This window comes from Dipodomys ordii, unplaced genomic scaffold (genome assembly GCF_000151885.1).
Source record: "Dipodomys ordii isolate 6190 unplaced genomic scaffold, Dord_2.0 Scaffold34, whole genome shotgun sequence".
In the NCBI taxonomy this organism is placed as follows: Eukaryota; Metazoa; Chordata; class Mammalia; order Rodentia; family Heteromyidae; genus Dipodomys; species Dipodomys ordii.
This window is the reverse complement of record NW_012267250.1, coordinates 3,996,253-4,014,925: the sequence shown is the minus strand read 5'-3', so window position 1 is coordinate 4,014,925 and position 18,673 is coordinate 3,996,253. Positions and strand designations below refer to the sequence as shown.

General features: G+C 33.6%; 1 protein-coding gene across 2 annotated transcripts in view; it reads right to left on the bottom strand.

Annotated features, from left to right (window-relative positions):
- Positions 1-18,673, bottom strand: part of Prkg1 (protein kinase, cGMP-dependent, type I) — a 1,080,074-nt gene that overhangs the window by 103,492 nt on the left and 957,909 nt on the right. For both annotated transcript variants that reach the window (XM_013017167.1, XM_013017166.1), the window contains exon 9: positions 13,082-13,156. In XM_013017167.1, coding sequence (XP_012872621.1) covers positions 13,082-13,156 — 75 coding nt within the window. The remainder of the gene's footprint in view (positions 1-13,081; positions 13,157-18,673) is intronic.

The following is an 18,673-nucleotide window of genomic DNA, read 5'->3' as shown; positions in this document are numbered from 1 at the left end:
CTTTCTTTCTTTCTTTCTTTCTTTCTTTCTTTCTTTCTTTCTTTCTTTCTTTCTTCTCTGCTATTGTTGCATCAGCCAACAACCAACAAGTATTGTAAACTATTCTTTTGAAATGCAGTAAAAGCTCAGGATCACCAAATTCAATAACTGGCCAGAAAAAAAGACCCCTAGAAACTGAAGCATCTAAGGGAAAATGAATGAAACTCTTGACCTTGTGTATCCTCCTCTGAAACAAAAATACCTGCAAGGGGGGATTGCTAAGTATAAAGAAAGCTTTAGAGTGCATTTGTGAAGAGCTCTCTCAGCAACACCATGAAGCACTAGTGACAGAAACATTAGATAGTTGCAAACAAATCTACATGAACAAAAGTCCTCTCTTGGAGAAAAACATTCCTATATTTTTCCTTTATGTAGAAGATATTTTGGCAAGGTCTATAAAATCCTTAGATTGTTATTGATGCCCTAGCTAAGCACGCTAATAACCATCCCAATGTCCATATCCTACAAAATGTCTTTGTCAACAGGATAAACTACTGCACTTGGTGGAGAGAACATACCTTCTGTGTTGTATAATCTTTATCATTTCTATCTGTCTGTCTATTATATCTATCTAGAATGAATTTTAGAAGTATTTTTAAAAAGCATTTTTAGGAATAGTTTTGTCCACTCATCTACTGAGGGGCATCTGGGTTGGTTCATATCATAGTTATGGTGAATAATGCTACAATAAACATAGTTGTGCTGGTAGATTTAGTATGGTCTTGTTGGTGATCATTCGGATAAATGCCCAAAAGTGGGATTGCGGGTCATAGAGGAGCTCTATGTGGAGTCTTTTGAGGAACCTCCATACTGCTTTCCAAAGTGGTTGAACAAGTTTACACTCCTACCAACAATGCAGTAGGGTTCCCTTCTGTCCACATCCCCTCCAGCATCTGTTGTTATTAGAGTTCTTGATTATAAGCCATTTTAACTGGGGTGAATTAGAATCTCAATGTTGTCTTGATTTGAATTTCTTTTATGGCTAGAGAAGTTGAGCCATTCCCTCATGTGTCTATTGGATGAACAGATCAAGACAATGTGGTATATTTATGCAATGGAATTCTATGCCTCCATCAGAGTGAATGACATCACCACATTTGTTAAGAAATGGAAAGACCTGGAAAAAATTATATTAAGTGAAGTAAGCCAGGCCCAAAGAAACATAGGTCCCATGGTTTCCCTTATTTGCAATAACTATTTTAAGTCAAGGACTAGCAGAAAATGTCAAAAGCTTTTTACATATAACCATATAAGATAATGTTAAGCCAAATGAACCCCAAAATAGGGACACAAGTGGGTTTTTCTTTCTTGCTATTGTTTTTAATATATTTAAAATGTACTATGTGGATTTTTTTGGTTTCTTGTGTATGTTCTTTCCCCATAGTATAACTCCTGTTTTCACTGTATTTGATGTCATTGCCCTGCATCTTGTATATACGTTTTTCTAATTTGGGGAGGGGAAGGGAAATAACAAAATGCTGAAATAAGGATACAGGTTCACCCATTGTAACAATGAGATGTACAAGACACTATGTTGAAGACAAACTTTACAACTTGGTGGGGGTGGGGGATGGGAGGGTGGGGAGATGAGGTGGAGTTGGGGAGGTGGGGAAGAACGGGATGGTAGGGGAAAAGCAAAGGAGGAGGTGAAGATGCTCAATAGGAAAAGTACTCATTACCTTACTCATGTAACTGTAACCCCTCTGACAGTATTTCTACAACAAAAAAAATAAAAAAAGAAAAAAACAATATTTTCTGTAAAATTCCTAACAATAGTGATCTGTTCTTCTTTGATAATGGAGATGATACTACAAGCTAGTCTATTGCTAGATTGGATGTGCTTAGCACACAGAAAGATGAGCATCTTTTCCCTCTCATTTAGTAACTTATTTACTTGTTTTATTTATTTATTTAATTATTTATTTATGTAAGCAATACTTCAGTTTGAACTCAGTCTTCAACTTGATAGGAAGGTGCTCTACCATTTGAGCCAGGCCTTGTAGCCCCTTTGCTTTAGTCATTTTTCACATAGTACCTTGTGTTGGGGGCTGGGTTTGTGCTTGGACCATGATTCTTGTACTTATACCTCTCTCAGAGTTGGGACATGTAGTAGAGAGTATGATATAAAATCAATCATAGAAATATACACACATGTGTGAAAAAAATCACAAAGCAATACTATTTACCATACAGCATGTATTCTGCAATACTGAAAATACTGGTTGATCATAATCCACCAAAGGAATTTCATTGACTCTTCCTCATGACTCACAGTTTGAACACCACTCCAAAGGTCAGCTGTTTTTAGAATAATCCCAGCAAACAATTGTCTTTTTTTAATTTATTATTCTGTTTGATGTATTTTTCAAGCAATTAGAGATCCTAAATTGTCCTAATCTTTCATTTCTTCTCTTGCTCAAAAATTCCCCACACGTCTCTGCACTGTCCATTTCCCCTTTCTGCCTGTGAAGATGTACAGATGACAGGAGTTCATGGACTCACAAGGCTGTGTCTCTCCTTGTTTAAGGAGCTTCCCTCCATCAGCAGGAAGTCATGCTGACTACTCTTGAAAGCACACCGGGAATTGGAGTCCTGTCAACAGGCAGTAGGCTGACACTATAGCACTGTGGTAGCAGAAATCTATTGTTGGTGATTACCTCGGAGGAGGAAGTTAAAGAATGCCATGCCCTTTATTACTAAAAGTTAATGAAACCCTGTCGACAGAATGTGTAATGTGAAAATGCTGCTATTTGGTGAGGCTTGTCAAACTGGTGACTTCCAGTCCTCAGAAGCACCTCTTTGTTTTGCCTCAGACCTACTCATTCTCCTTTGTGATACAGTCAGTTCAGCAATGCACACTTGTATTATGTTACCAATTGAATGTCAGTCATCTATTATGGTGGTTCATTTTACCTGAAATCTGTTTGTATGTTTTCTGTCTTAATACAATGCCATGTTTTGCTACTATAACCCAAGAGCTTAGATGAATAGAAAGTGATTTCACTGTATTGTCCACAGAGGAATTAGATTTGAGGCTAAGACAGTGACAAAACATATAGTGTAAAAAATGCCAGCCAATAACATTGTGTAGTATTAGACTGCAACAGTGTTTGCTAGCTTCAACAAGTCTACCACTCCAATTATCTCAAAACCAAAGTTGAGACAACTTCTCCCAGTGGCTTGGTCACCCCACCATGGTTAATTTTGCTTCTTTGAAGGCTTAACTACTATTTAACTAAATCTTGAGTATTAAGGAGAAACCTGTCAATTTCCATTGACTGGATTAGTTACCTTGTATAGTTGGGTTTTATTGTAACATTTGAACACATCAGGTTTAGGCAAACCCTCTCCTGAATTTAAAGACTTCTCAGATGCCAATTATGATGCTTTTATTATAGCTATACTTTTCCTTCAGAAATAAAATTATAGAAAATTAAGTCTCATTTTCAACTTTAATAAAATTTTGTGCCTAATAATATAGTGTTTTTACCACTAGGCCTTTACTTTTTGTTTTTCTATTGATGTCATTATTTCTCAACTATGGATGATTTATTTTCTTTCCCTTCTCCCTGCTTATATTTGGCAAAGTGTAGGATCATTTTTGGATACCTTGATTCAGTTCTTAGGGTTATAATATAATATTGGCCAGGATACAGTGATTTTCTTAAACTTATAAGACAGCCTACTGTATGTAAATGTTATCAGCCCAAATGTCAATAGAGCTAAGGCTGAAACATTCTTTCTCATGAGAATACCTTTAGTAATGCTAATATTACCAAAAATAGCAAAAGGCTTATAAGGCAAGCATATTAAAACATACTGAGATATAGTATTTATGAAACTACTGAGATTATATGATGGTAATTGATAGTTAGGCATCTGTACCTGTAGCAAGAAACTCAGTTTATGTAAATTAAATAATGTAATATAATATCTGATTCTAAACTATTCTGATCACAGTGTCTGAAACTAATGAAATACCAGGTTCTCACACATGTGATCCTAGCCACTCAGGAGGCTGATATCTAAGGATCATGGTTTAAAGCTTGCTTAGACAGGAAAGTCTGTCAGACTCTTATCCCCATTTAACCAGAAAAAAAATTCCAGAAGTAGGGCTGTGGCTCAAGACTAGCCTTGAACAAAAAGGCTAAGGGGACAGTGCCCAGGCCCTGATTTCAAGCCCCAGTACTGGAAAAAATAGTTTGGACTATATAAAGCAACCATTTTAATCATCTAAATAGTGTTATATTGGCAGGTTGTCTGTGCCAGTCCACTGGAAATAAATTTCTTAACTATTTCATTTGAAGTTACTTGAATAGTTATATTACTAAAAACTAGAATATTATGAAATAGCATTATAACACATTTAAGTAACTGTAGATAAGAGAGAAATTATGTAAATCATACTGTACTTATTTTTGGTCAAACTAAGGGACATGGTGCTAAGATTTATTTGTTTTTAACTACTATATCTCTATTTGGGGAGAATATGTATGTTTTGAGAGAAAGAAAACATTTTCTTTGAAGTTTGTGATTTCTCATGGATGCCACATACAGATAAAAACGTGACCTGGAGAAACATAGCCTGTATAATGCAATTATTTTAGCAATGTGGTTTCATAGAATTTCTTTGTTTTTCAAAATGCGATGTAATCACACTTCAATAATTGCAATCATGTGCTTCTTAACAGAGATACATTTTTGAAAATGCATTTTTTCATTATATGAACATTACATAGAATATTTTCACACATTCAAATGGCTAGGACATCATTAAATGGAATGATCTTATGGGACCACTGTTCTATGTGTGTGTGATTGACTGTTGGTCACCATGCACAACTGTAATTAATTCATTCCCTACAGCCCTGTTGTTTTGAACACCATCCCTGAATCTTTGTGTACAATGGCACTCAAAGTTATTGGTCTGATTCCACTAGTCAGTACAGAAAGGAATATGAATATTTGTCAATGTTTACTCAAAAAGTACCCTCTATCATTTAGTCCCTGTTTATAAAGGTATTGTATTTTCAACGGCCCTTTGGTTATTTGTCTCAGAAACTTTTGGAATTCATTTGACATGCAGAATTCTTATACAAACTAAAACATATCTTTATCACTAGTATAATTATTCCATAATATAATAATTCAGAAGCTTGAGAGACAAAACCATAAGCTCCATCAGAAAGTGTCTACAAGAATAGTTGTGTCAACTGGTGTGACAAGCATAGAATCTAATCTGGGAAAACAGATTTTTTAAAGCAAATTTGTCACATTGTATAAGCCAATTTTATTAGCACAATAGGAATATTGTGCTGAAAAAATTTGGGGGGGGTCACTAAATAAAAGTATTTAACAATTGATATAGAACTGCTTGTAAACACATACTGTGTACTTTTTCCAATTCCTTAAATGGAAAGTGGTCTGACATTTATAATTTTGAGAAGATATCTAATCCCTTTTCAAGAATATTAGTATTATAATTCTTGGATATGTTCAATCAGTAACTTAGGGAGGTGTCTGCATTGTTCAGGTTTTGAACACTAGGCCAGTTGCCTTGGTTTTAATTCTCTACATACTTAATATAGTAGGAAACAGGCTAGTTGCCTAAGTAATTAATACAGTTTGTGAAATCAACAAACACTTGAAATTTATGCATTGCCAGAAATTGGTGTGACACATGCAAATGCCTCTCATAAAGTCATGCCTCACTTTTGTATCTTGTTATCCTCAAATACCAATTTAAAGATGTAAATGAACAGAGTATATTGTGCTTATTGTATCAAAATGATTTATGCTGCCATTTTAATTCATTACTTAAAAAATCATTTCTCTCTGAAAGGATGCATGTGGGAAATATTAGTATAACATTTTCTAGTTTCAAATGTACTTTATATTTTTCTAATGACATTTTATTGAAAGATAGTCTGGCTCATTATCATATCTAAATGTCATATTGGAAAGAGAAAATTTTTTGTATAATGATGAAAATGAAAAATGCTATATCTAAAAGGCTAATTTATTTAAGTACTATGAATTGTCAAAATGAACTTCAAGCAAAACTGTATGAATTTTGATGTAAATATTTTGAATGATGTGAGCACTCTCTGTAACACTTGCAGACTCAAAAAGAAATACATGTTTTATGTGTAGGGCAGTGAAGAGGGGCACATGAATTGAAGGAGGAAAAAAGAAGAAATAAATATAACTTAGTGACCTTTGTTAAAAGAGAGACCCACAAAATAACATAAACAGATCTGTTATCTGTTGAGAATCAGAAAGATGTCCTCATTTAAAAAATATAACAATACTGTTTATATAAAAGAATCTTTTACTAGGCACATTTTAAACATTTTAGAATCCCAAAGCTAAAAACTAGATAAGGTTTCAATGATGTTATTTGTACACATTAGGAAACAGGTTCACTGGTTCCTTGTTCAAGGTCATTGGGCCACTGTAAAGAAAGGCTTCCCAGCCCTGTGCCAGTGCATATATGAATACATCAGAGTGACACTCATGAAGCTATTGGAAAGAGGAAGAAGAGAAGGATAGTTAAGAAAGAACAAAATGACCTAGGCACTAGTGGCTCACGCCTGTAATCCTAGCTACATAGGACGCTGAGATCTGAGGATCACCGTTCAAAGCCAACCCTGGCAGGAAAGTCTGTTAGACTCTTAGCTTCCAGTAACCACCAGAAAACTGGAAGTGGTGCTGTGGCTCAAGTGGTAGAGCAGAAGCCTTAAACTGAAGAGCTGAGGGACAGCTCCGAGGCCCAAAGTTCAAGCCCCATGACTGACAAAAAAAAAGAGTCAGATAACCAATGATTTGTCTGTTTTGCCCAAGCAAGTCAGCAGAAGAAGAATTTTCAATTGTCTTTAGCCCTCTGCTCTGTCAATTAGAAAAGGTTGCATGCAAGGACATAGTGGGATTCACATTTAGAAAGTCTTGCTACCTAGGGAGTCTTAAAGATAATCGCTGCAGAAAAGAAATTAGCAAATGTCCTTTGAGAGTTTTCAATTTTTTAATGAAATAGGAAAAAAGAAAAAGAAAAAATCCTATCCAAGCCACATCTTGAACACCAGTTTATAAAAAAGCAACAAATCAGGAAAGATAAAATTTATTTTGTTTCTTTGTGAATTCACGAATCACACTGACAGTATTAATCTATTAGTATTACTGGTCCTCAAAACTATTCTATATATCTTCCTAGCTGGATTGTATGTACTAGAGTTTGAAAACAGACAGTTCTTGTAAGATTGAAAGCCAACTTATTAGTGCAGGGCCAAATGCTGCAATTCTTTCTTGTTTCCTATCCTTTACTCTGTACTAAAATGGAAAATAATTTTTATTGCTCAGATATCTGGGCTATCTTGCTTTTCCACCTACTAGTGGTCAGCAAGTTCTAATTCTGGTTTCAAAGCTATTTCATGTTAGTCTCAGTGTTCTTTCCATTTTATTTCATATGCTCCCGATTTTGGAACAGGATATTGGTCACTTGAATTCTTTACATGGTAAGAGAAGGGCATGTGTGATTTTCTCAGCTCATTTCCCTGAGAATTGCTTAGATCAAGATCAAGTTGTTTTAAGTAAATTGGTGATAAGATTGTGGGAATACTAAAATCTGAAATGTCTGGTAATGAAACACTAATAAGAAAAGCCTAAATGTCAAAGCTTGTGTTCAAAAACTCAGTTCCCAATGAACCAGTTGGGGCTTTCAAAAGCTCATAAGCTAGATGCTAGTTGACCTGAGGCCATTTCAGACATTACCAGAGAATGCAGGCCTCAGCTCTAATTTGCATAGCCTCTAGTGCTAGAGGAGCATTTGATGAGTGAATAGTCCACGGCCTGAGCAAGATCTGGTGCCAAAGAGCATGGAGCCAATTCCCTGTGACAGCACAGCAAGTGACTAAAGGGTGCTCAGGGCTGATGAAATGTAAAGAACATCTTTTACTGCTCTCACATTGTGTCAGACTGCAAGGTTCATCATCAAAAGTAATGCTGAAAATATCAAGCAAGCAACAGTGTTTGTCTTAAACAAGCTCCTCATTTGAATATTTTTTTGTGCCTAAGTCTTGCCTTGTGCATCCATGATAGGGCTGACTTCAAACTATAATCCTCAGATTTCAGCCTTCTGAGCATTACAGAAGTGTGTGAGCCAATCATGTCTAGCTAAAATATAAATTTGGAAATGTACTAAAAGTACAATTATAAAACAGATCAAGCCCAATGCTGGTGTCTCACACCTGTAATCCATGCTACTCAGGAGGCCGAGATCTGAGGATTGTGGTTCAAAACCAGCCAGGGGCAGGACTCTGATCTCCAATTAATCACCAGAAAACTGGAAGTGGCATTGCGGCTCAAGTGATGGAGTACTTGCCTTGAGCTGAAGAGCACAGGGACAGCATCCAGGCCCATCATTCAAGCCCCACAACTAATTAAAAAAATAGGGGAAAAACAAAAGAGGGGATAACAGTGCTCTATAAGAAATGTACTCATTACCTTCCTCCTATAACTGCAACCCCTCTGTACAGTATCTTTACAATAAAAAATATTTTTAAAAAACACACAGATCATTAATAGTAGTTATGTTGCATTGTTTTTCTTTTTGTTCCTTTTATCCTGCCATATTATCTCTATTAATAATGAAAGTAAAAATAACCATCTTAAATAAATAATTATTTTTTTCCATGCATTGAATGACTTTAATCTTGGAATATAGTTAGGCAGAGGGCAAAGTTTATATTGGAGATGTTCATGACAAAGCATCAAAATTAACAAGTAAGTTTAGCTATATATATTTATATATTTGTAAAGTATATATTAATACTATATATATTAGACATTTTTATTTGGAAAAAGATGTATTGTTATCACTGATGAATGTAGTATTTAGCAGCAAACCCACTGATGGTCTAACTTTAATAGCTAATGAGTTTTCCATGTCTAAGTTTTTTTTGTTGTTTGATTTATTTATTTTTTTTGTGAGACAAAGTCTTGCTATATAGTTCAGGTTTGCATAGGACTAACTATATGACAGACTGGCTGAGATTATGCTACCTCAACTCCTAGGTGCTGAGGTTACAGGCATGCCGCATCACTCCCACCATGGTTGAGTTTTTAAATGTCTCAATAAAATCAGTCTTTATGTTCCAAAATACAGATACATCATCCTACTTTTTTTTCTTTTCTCACCCAAGTAGTAACAGTCTATAGTTTAGTACTAATAGTGGTTTCAAATGGAGAAATAACATGATCATTTTAATGGAGATTTTAGAAATACTAGTTTTATCTTCCATAATTGTTGCAAACTTAAGGAGACCTTGAAAAGCTAAAGCTGGTTCAATGGAGCCAAATCACTTCAGTACTAATGGTACAGAATTTGTGATCTACATAATGATTTAGAGGCATTACAAAATTACCCAGTTTTAGCATGAACTAAACAAAACTTTGGAACAAATTTTATCTGAATGAAATTTGCTATAACAATATATATTTGTCACTGGTTGGGCTAATCAGGGGTGGTGTCAAATCCATTCATTAGGTAATCTGATAAGTATTTGATCTGTTCAGTATTTGATCCAGTCTGAGACTATACTATTTGAAATTTGACCTAATAACTTGCTGACATAATAAACAACAAATCTGATTAACTGATAACCATATCATTGGTGGATCTGGTCATGGAGTCTATTGATCATTGGCCAATCCAACTTGGGGTTCCATCTAATGAGCCATTAATCTAACCAATTAGAAGAGTGTGTTCCTAAGTTCTACATTGTAGGAAAGTTTTCTAAATTCTTTATACAAAGTCAAGTGGCAATGTAGTTAATGAGAAGAAATTCAATAATGACCAACAGCAATATTAATACAAATATGTTTAAAATTATTAATGCATCTAAAACAGTCTCCCTGGGGAATAACTGGTACTTTGCCTTTTTCTGAGTGACAAGATATATTATTAAAAGATGATTCCATTTAGGAAATCTTTTGACCTTATTTATTGAGTTTATAAAGTACCAACACTATAAGAGATATAACAATATAAGAGATATAACAATATAAGAGATATAAGATATAACACTATAAGAGATATAACAATAATGCCTCCAATATTTATTTTTAAGTGGCTATTTTTAGGAATACAGTCCTTTTTTTTTACCATTTTCTCTAGAATTGGATCCAAGAATTTAGATATTTTCATCATGTGATTTCCATTTTCCAAATGCCCATCAATATCAAGGAACATTGAGTTTTAACATGAACTGAATAAAAAATCTGGAACAAGTTTTTTCTGAATGAAATTTTCTAAAACAGTGTACATCTGTCACTGGTTGGTCTAATCAAGAGTGGGGTTGAATCTATTAATTATGTAATCTGATCAGTATTTGATCTGATCAGTATTTGATCCAGTCAGTGGCTAAACTATTTAAAATTTGACCTAACAACTTGCTGACATAATCAGCAACAGATCTGATCAACTGATAACCCTATCAGTGGTGGATCTGGTCATGGAGTCTATTGATTGTCGGCCAGTATAACTTGGGGTTCCATCTAATAAGCCATTAATCTAACCAGCAATTGATTCAATCATTATGTAATCCATTCACACACACACACACACACACACACACACACACACACACACACACTTTCTCTTTCACACACACATATGCATACACACATACATATATCCTATACCTTTGTAAGAGATGAATGTGTTAATTACCTATAGTGCAGTGATCATTTGAATAGTTAGTATATATATCAAACACTGTTGCACACTTTAATTTTGTACAGTACACAATTGCTAATTTATCACCTATCAAATCTATAAGTTGAATAAAAGCACTGAGAAGTACCTTGGTGTAGGTAATAATTTTATTACCCTGCTGTTGCTTAACCATTATATAACTGACTTTCAGTTAAAAGTTGCCATTTTAATAAGCATATATTTACAAATATTTTCTAGGTTAAGTGATATAAGAGAAATAGAATTTTGTTTATATAACATTAAAAACTTCTTTTATGGAAAAATCAGTTTTATACAATATGCATGGCATAATCAGTAGGTGTCATTCCTCCCATGTATCAAGTGTATTAAAGCATATCTCTAATGGTTAATTCTACCAAGAATATCATACAGTCCCATAAATCTGTATAATTTATAAAGTTTGTACAAACTACTATCTATTACCACAACGAAAACATACCATTTCAAAGATGTGGTAACTGAGACTGAAAGACAGGTATTAACAGTGATGACTAAGATCTTTTGTATAGGAATGACACAGTACAGGAATACCATGCAAGACTTGTGGCTTCTGCCATTATGCTAATGATTCTCTCTCTGAAATGAATAACGTAACTTTCTTCTAATCATCTGAATCTATTGCAGTGTAGCAGGATTTCTTACTACCTCTCCTTGTATCATGTATCAATAAACCCATTAGCGGCCAGAGTGTAGGAGACATGCACGCTGACATTGTATAGCATCAATAGATTCTGAGAAGGATATGACTGATTCACAATCACTTTCTCAGAAAGTATTGATTTTAAGCTGTTCTGATATCAACTTTCCATCGAGTAAATGTAAGTTATGCAAACCTTATCAGAGAATCTTTTAAAGTTTAACAGGGAAACAAGTACACCAAAGCATCAGGAACACATTATTACAAAAAGATCTTTAGCAATTTTTAATTCCTCAAGTAGATTTAGATGAGTTTTTAAAACAATGCACCAGTTATTATGTGTATATCTATATCTGTACATCTATATACTATGTATGTGCATCTATATATACTTATGTATATGTCCAATAAAAAGAAAAAATAAACAGATAAATTATGGTAATAAACATAAAATCTTTTTTAATATGGCAAGCAAATAATCCTTTAGGGATAAAATCCAAAGATGTCTTTATAACTTTTAAAATAGACAAGATACCTTAAATGGGCCCTCTGTCAGCTCAGTGGAAATAGTACTAATGTATGAGACTCATGTCCAAGCTGAGCATTAACATGCATAATTAATGTGCTGCATAAAATTATTTCATCATAACCCCAAAGCCTTTGTAAAAGGGGCTATAAAAACTGGCAAGTTCAGTTTCCTACATTGCTGACATCCATCCTCAGAGTTGAAGATTATGTTGCTTCAAAGTTCAGAGAAAATTAAAACAATGTATGTGGAGATGAAAACAAAAATACATGCATGTAATGGGTGAATGTGAGTAATAATGTTAACCTGTGTTATAATATGTAATATTTTAGTTCTAGATCCACTGTTTCCACAGATTGAAACCTCATTCAAAACTGATTATTGTGATTTTTATGTTTCTACAAGGTCAACAAATCAAACACTGGCCCTACTCTATTTTTAACATGAAATTATATAAAACTAATCCCTCCAATTACCCATGTCATATGAAATACCAACAGGCACTTGGAACAAGAGGAGAAGGTTTAGGGATATTGATTTTATTCTAAACCTTTTCCAGAAATAGCGACTCTCAAATTCAAGTTTTTTTTGTTGTTGTTCAAGAAACTAGTCAATTTCTAAGCTTAAAGCAAATTGCCTTTATAGAAGAGCTGTATTATAATGCAAAATTATAATGAATAGAATATGTAGTAGCAGATATTTTTCTCATATTACTAGCATCAAAGCTCAATATAGTGAATTTTTTTCTAGGTACACAGTTCTAGCCATATTATCTTTCATGCAATTCCATAAACCTCTGTTCAACCTACTGTCTATTTGTTTCAAAATTATTTTCAGTAGGACAAGCTTTCAGTTGTCTATATTTTTGTAGCTATTTTCCTTTTGGGGTTGGTTTTCTCATAAAAATTAACATTTCATGTTTAAAGAGAGATATACTTAGGAAGTAACCATTGGTCAATAATTTTATTCAAAAGTGTGTTTCTTTTCAAGAAAGTAGATTCTTCTTGTATTGGAGTATTTGACTAAGTTAAGTTGATGAAAGCCTTTGATCTTATCTCTATTCAGCATCTTTATCAAAGTAAAGGCCTTAGAAAGTAGTATCACTTACTTTGCTTTAGCTTCTGCATCCTCATAAGCTTTATTAGAAACATCATCCAGCCCTCCAATCAGATGCTTGAAAGAGCTGCCAAAGAGAAACACAGAGTTTAGGATGATCCAGCTCAAAGTAGAAACAATGAGAACCTAGTTAATAGATTAATAATTAGTAACAGATTGAAGCAATATAAAAACATCTAATTAAAAAGAATACACAGTATAATACATTATTAAGAAACATCCTGCAGAGTGGTATATTTCCCGGACTAGCATATAAATTTTATATGATCAGTGACCTTTCTAATTCAGATTAATTCTGTAGTTCACAGCACATAATCATATTTGGCAACCACATCTGGCAAAAACACTCAAGGATCTAGTGATAGAACATTTATGATAGAAAAACTCCTATACGGCATCAAGATAATGAGTCATTTCTTTATAATACTGAAATAACAAGACTATCTACCAATTAAAGATGGTGTAGGCATACTGCTTGTCAGATTCTACTAATTTAATTGTCAGTCATTTAACTTAGTGTTAGTTAATTTAATTGGTTTTATCATGCATTCCAATTCTCAAACAAACCATAACAGGCAAATATCATTATCTCCACTTTAAAAAGTTCATCTTCAAAGTAGAATAAACTTAGCATTGAGGAAAATATTTAACAAGAGAGAGATATGAAAAAATCAACTCATTTGGAGTATAAAGTAGGAAGATTCATATAACTGCTTAAACTCAATCCTATTCAATGCCTAAGAAGGTGTTTAGACTTACTTTGGCAGTGAAGTCATATATACTATGCATTTATAATATAAAACATTGAGGCAAAACAACACAAACATACCCATATATGTACTAGAATTACCCTTGACAATTATAAAATACAATTAGGAATGGTAACTCAAACATATAGTATTTGGGGCAATAACATACTGGACTGCATGAATGAACAAAAGCAAAGCTCATAGTTAGAAGCTTAGATTATCACGAGAATCATAATTTTGCTTACACACTGGGTAACTTGCAGTGTGCTTTGTAAGTAATAATAAATATATCAATATAAACATATAAATGACCCTATGAATTAGTAATGTTTTCTAGGTGAGTGCATTGAAACAAGAGAGCTTAAAAACAAACATGGTATCTAGAGCTAGTGTGGGGACTGACTGGAAGTAGACAATCACTCTTCTTTCAAGTCTAAAATCAAATCCAACTTCTTATCCAAATTATAGTGCCTTGAGGATGATTGTAAAATTTCTAGCACTATCTAGTACCTGGATGAGGGTTTTAAAAGACTGCATGAATTTACATTTTAATTTTATACCTCTGTAATTATTTATTTGTTTGGCAGTGCCAGGGATAAAATACAGGGCTTCTTGCATGTTAGACAAGCACTCTGCCACTGAACTCTGCCAACTTTTCTATAATCTTAATCTGAAAATGGCTTTTTGTGTTTTGAACACTAAACAATAAATTATGCATGACAAAATAGTAAAAATACAGCATATCATTTGTGTGATTTAAATTTAATAATTGCTTTCACTTATTTTATTTATTTATTTAGTTTTGATAATCTACAAAGAACATTACATCTGCCTAAGGAGCTGTCTAGAAGGGGATGCAACAGCTGTTATCTCAGACCCTTGAGAAATGATCTCATCTGGGAGGAAGGATGACTAGTTGTGCACTAAACACAAGTATTTCTATATAAAAATTAACCATTGGAAAAGCATTAGGCAAGGGCCAGAGATATCAGACTCTTGGAAAATCTAAGGTTTTCTTTAGAGAATTGTATTAATTTATACAGATTGGCTGAATACTAGACAATAGACCTTATAAAATCTTCAGACTTATTATCAAATATAAATATAAATGGTGAATATAATCCCTGTGGTTGAGAAAATTACAAAAGTATAATTCATGCAATTGTTCTTTAGTTATTTACAAAAATATTTGTGTTTATATTCAATGGCATAGACAGAAAATATAGGATTTCATTACAAAGTAAACATTACCCAAAGGTAAAATTTTGGCCTTTGGAATTGGAACCATATATCATTTGTAATGATTTTTATGTGGAAACCAATGTGAATCAATAGAAATATAACAATTTTGAAAGTCACGGCCTGATAATATTCTAAATCTCTTCAAACAGAAAATCAACTATTATCTTTTAAATCACTTAAAGGAAGTGTGACTTTTCAATAGATACTATAAAGTGTGCAGTTACTACCACTATCTGTATAACAAGAGTTGGTAAGTGAATAATTTCAGTCATCTTGATTGATAATTGAATCAAAATTGAAGGAGTTACAAAATTGATCAGTCAGCACTATCATCAGTGGTGCAGTTTCCTTTCACAGACTTTCTGTGAAAGATGGTGGAAACACCTGCTATCAGTAGACTTTTATCAAACTGACATGTGGAAAAGTATTACTGTAGGTTTCATCTGTCTTTTGAAATATTTACTTATGACATTTTTTCTTTTTACTAATAAAGAAGATGAATTTTGTTGTCACTGTATTCCTCAAATAGATTATAATAGAGTTGATAAAGATTTAAGAATGCCATCGACTGTATGAGTATAATCCTAAGATACAATTTATTAAACACAACAGAAGATACTATGGATATTAACTGAATTATTTTTGTAAACTCACAATCATGTACAATTTCTATTTCAGTCTTGTAAAGTCATATATCTACTTTCACATAAACTCTAGAATTCATTTCAGAATAAATTAAGAAAACATTATTGAGTAAAACAATTAGCCCACCTCAACAGCATACATGAAGGATAAATGGAAGCAGGGAAGGGAGGCAGGAAAAATATGACTACTTTTACATGAAAAATCACTACTCCACATGAAAATTGGTAACATTTATGGAAATTTTCCTTAATAAATATATCAGTTAAAACACTGTTTCTCATTCTAGGAAGTTTTGCCTGTTTTAGAACACAATAGTGACAGTAACTCAGCAGGTAATAATTTCAGTTATTAACATGATTTCATTATGAAACCAAAACATCCTTCCAAATGTAGCTGCTTAGTCAGTGGTAAGTCTAAAAAGTGTATAATTTTCTTCTTTCAGGATATGATGAGACATCATCAAGAGAGAAATGGGCTTTTAAATTACCAGAAGGGTAGTTTAAGTTAACAGAGACTTGCCTTATCATGCTGCTAAAGGAGAACAGCATTTGTCTTATACCTTAAAGCTATGCACATTTTTATTAATAAATCATGTGTGTGCTCAGAAACAGAGATACACAGAAACAGATATGAATTTATTCAGTCTTCATGCACATCTATCTGGCACCATTAGATTTAAAATGTTACCTATTTTTAACTATACTAAAATCTATTTCATTGTGATGGCTTCATATATATGATATGTTTGATCATATTTATCTCAATGTTTATAAATTTTGTGATAGAATTTTAATAACAGTATCTTTTTAAACTCAAGATAGGGTGGGAGGAGAAAATCTCATATATGTTGTTAAAACAGGTTTGTTACCTTGATTATATCCAATCCATATGATATACTATAAAATCTATTCTGCTAACTTAACTAAGTTAAATATTGAAGACAAAAAGAAACAAAGAAAGAATTTTATGCCATGAAGTATTTAAATACTTCCTAGGGCTAACAGAATGTCTGTCAACCCTGGGTATAGTTATCTTAATGTGACAAGTCAAATACATCATTAAACATATGAACTTAAAACTTGGCTAAATTATTTCCCAAACACACACACACACACACACACACACACACTTAAATAGAAAGTTGGAGAAAAACATGTTTTCAAAGATAAAAGGTACTTCCTCACAGAATTCTGAATTTGTAAATATTTTAATTTAAATATTAACTTATAAGGCTTCTGTGTACACACTACCTTGACTAAACATAGTTGAATGAAGACTTTTTTATAAAGTTGAGCTACTTAAAGTATGATGTGTAAACCACTGTTGGTCTATGAAGAAACAAGTAGAAGTATGAAACTCGTTGCAATTGGACATTGTCATGATATCTAATAGCAACATGACTGAGCCTGCATTTTCCCTGTAAGATCAGGTTTCCTTATGTGGCCCAAGTTCTCCCTGAGCTCATCATGTAGCCAATGTAAGCTACAAACTCATGATTCTCCTGCTTCAACCTCCTGAGTTCTGGATTACAGGCAGCAGCACTCCATATCCAACTTAATAGAATTCAGTTTTTCAACCTGATATAGATCTGCTTACTTATTGTCAAACTTGTGAAATAAGAAATATCTGGTAATTTCATGCAATCCCATTTGTCCAACCTTTCTTTTATTTCTTGTGTTTCTGGGTCTCTATTAAGAAAATTTCAAACTGTGCCAAGGAGACCTAGGGTTTCTCCTATTGCATCCTGTAATGTTTTCAGAATGTCTGCTCTGACTCCAAGATCTTTGATCCATTTGGAGTTGATTCTGGTGCAGGGTGATATATAAGGATCTAGCTTTAGTTTTTTTACAAGTGATTAACCAATTTTGCCAGCACCATTTACTGAAGAGGCTGTCTTTCTTCCATTCTATTTTTTTAGCTCCCTTATCAAAGATTAGATGGCTATAGGTCTGTAGGTTCATTTCTGGATTTTCAATTCTGTTCCATTGGTCCTGATGTCTGTTCTTGTGCCAGTACCAAGCTGTTTTGATTACTATGGCTTTGTAGTAGAGTTTGAAATTTGGTATTGATATTCCTCCAGCTCTGTTCTTTCTGTTGAGGATTGTTTTTGCTGTTCGAGGTCTTTTATTGTTCCATATGAATTTTTGGACTGTCTCTTCTATCTCCTTGAAGAATGAGGTTGGAATATTGATAGGTATTGCATTGAATTTGTAGATAGCCTTGGGAAGTATTGCCATTTTCATGATGTTGATCTTTCCAATCCAAGAGCATGGGAGTTTTTGCCACTTTCTAAGTTCTGTTTTGATTTCCTTTTTTAGGTTTTTGAAGTTTCCATCATAGAGGTCCTTCACTTCTTTGGTTAAGTTAATTTCTAGGTATTTTATTTTTTGTGGGGCTATTATAAATGGAGTTGCTTTCCTAATTTCAGACCCACTTTTCTCGTTATTGGCATACAGAAAAGCCATTGATTTTTGAGGGTTAATTTTATACCCTGCTACTTTGCCAAAGTTTTGAATCAGCTTGAGTAATTTGGGAACGGAATTGCTGAGCTTCTGCATGGCAAAGGACATAGCTAGCAAGATCAATAGAAAGCCCACGGATTGGGAGAAGATCTTCACTAGCCATACAGTAGACAAGGGTCTCATATCTAAAATATACCTGGAACTCAAAAAATTAAATCCCCCAACAACAAATCCTCAAAGAAACAACTGTCCTTTAAGTAAATAAGACTTACGTAAATAAGGGCTAAAGACTTAAAGAGAAACTTCTCTGAAGAGGAAAGAAGGGTCGCCAATAGACACATGAAGAAATGTTCAACCTCTCTAGCCATAAAAGAAATGAAAATCAAAACAACATTGAGATACCAACTCACCCCAGTTAGAATGGCTATGATCAAGAACTCTAATAACAACAGATGCTGGAGGGGATGTGGACAGAAGGGAACCTTA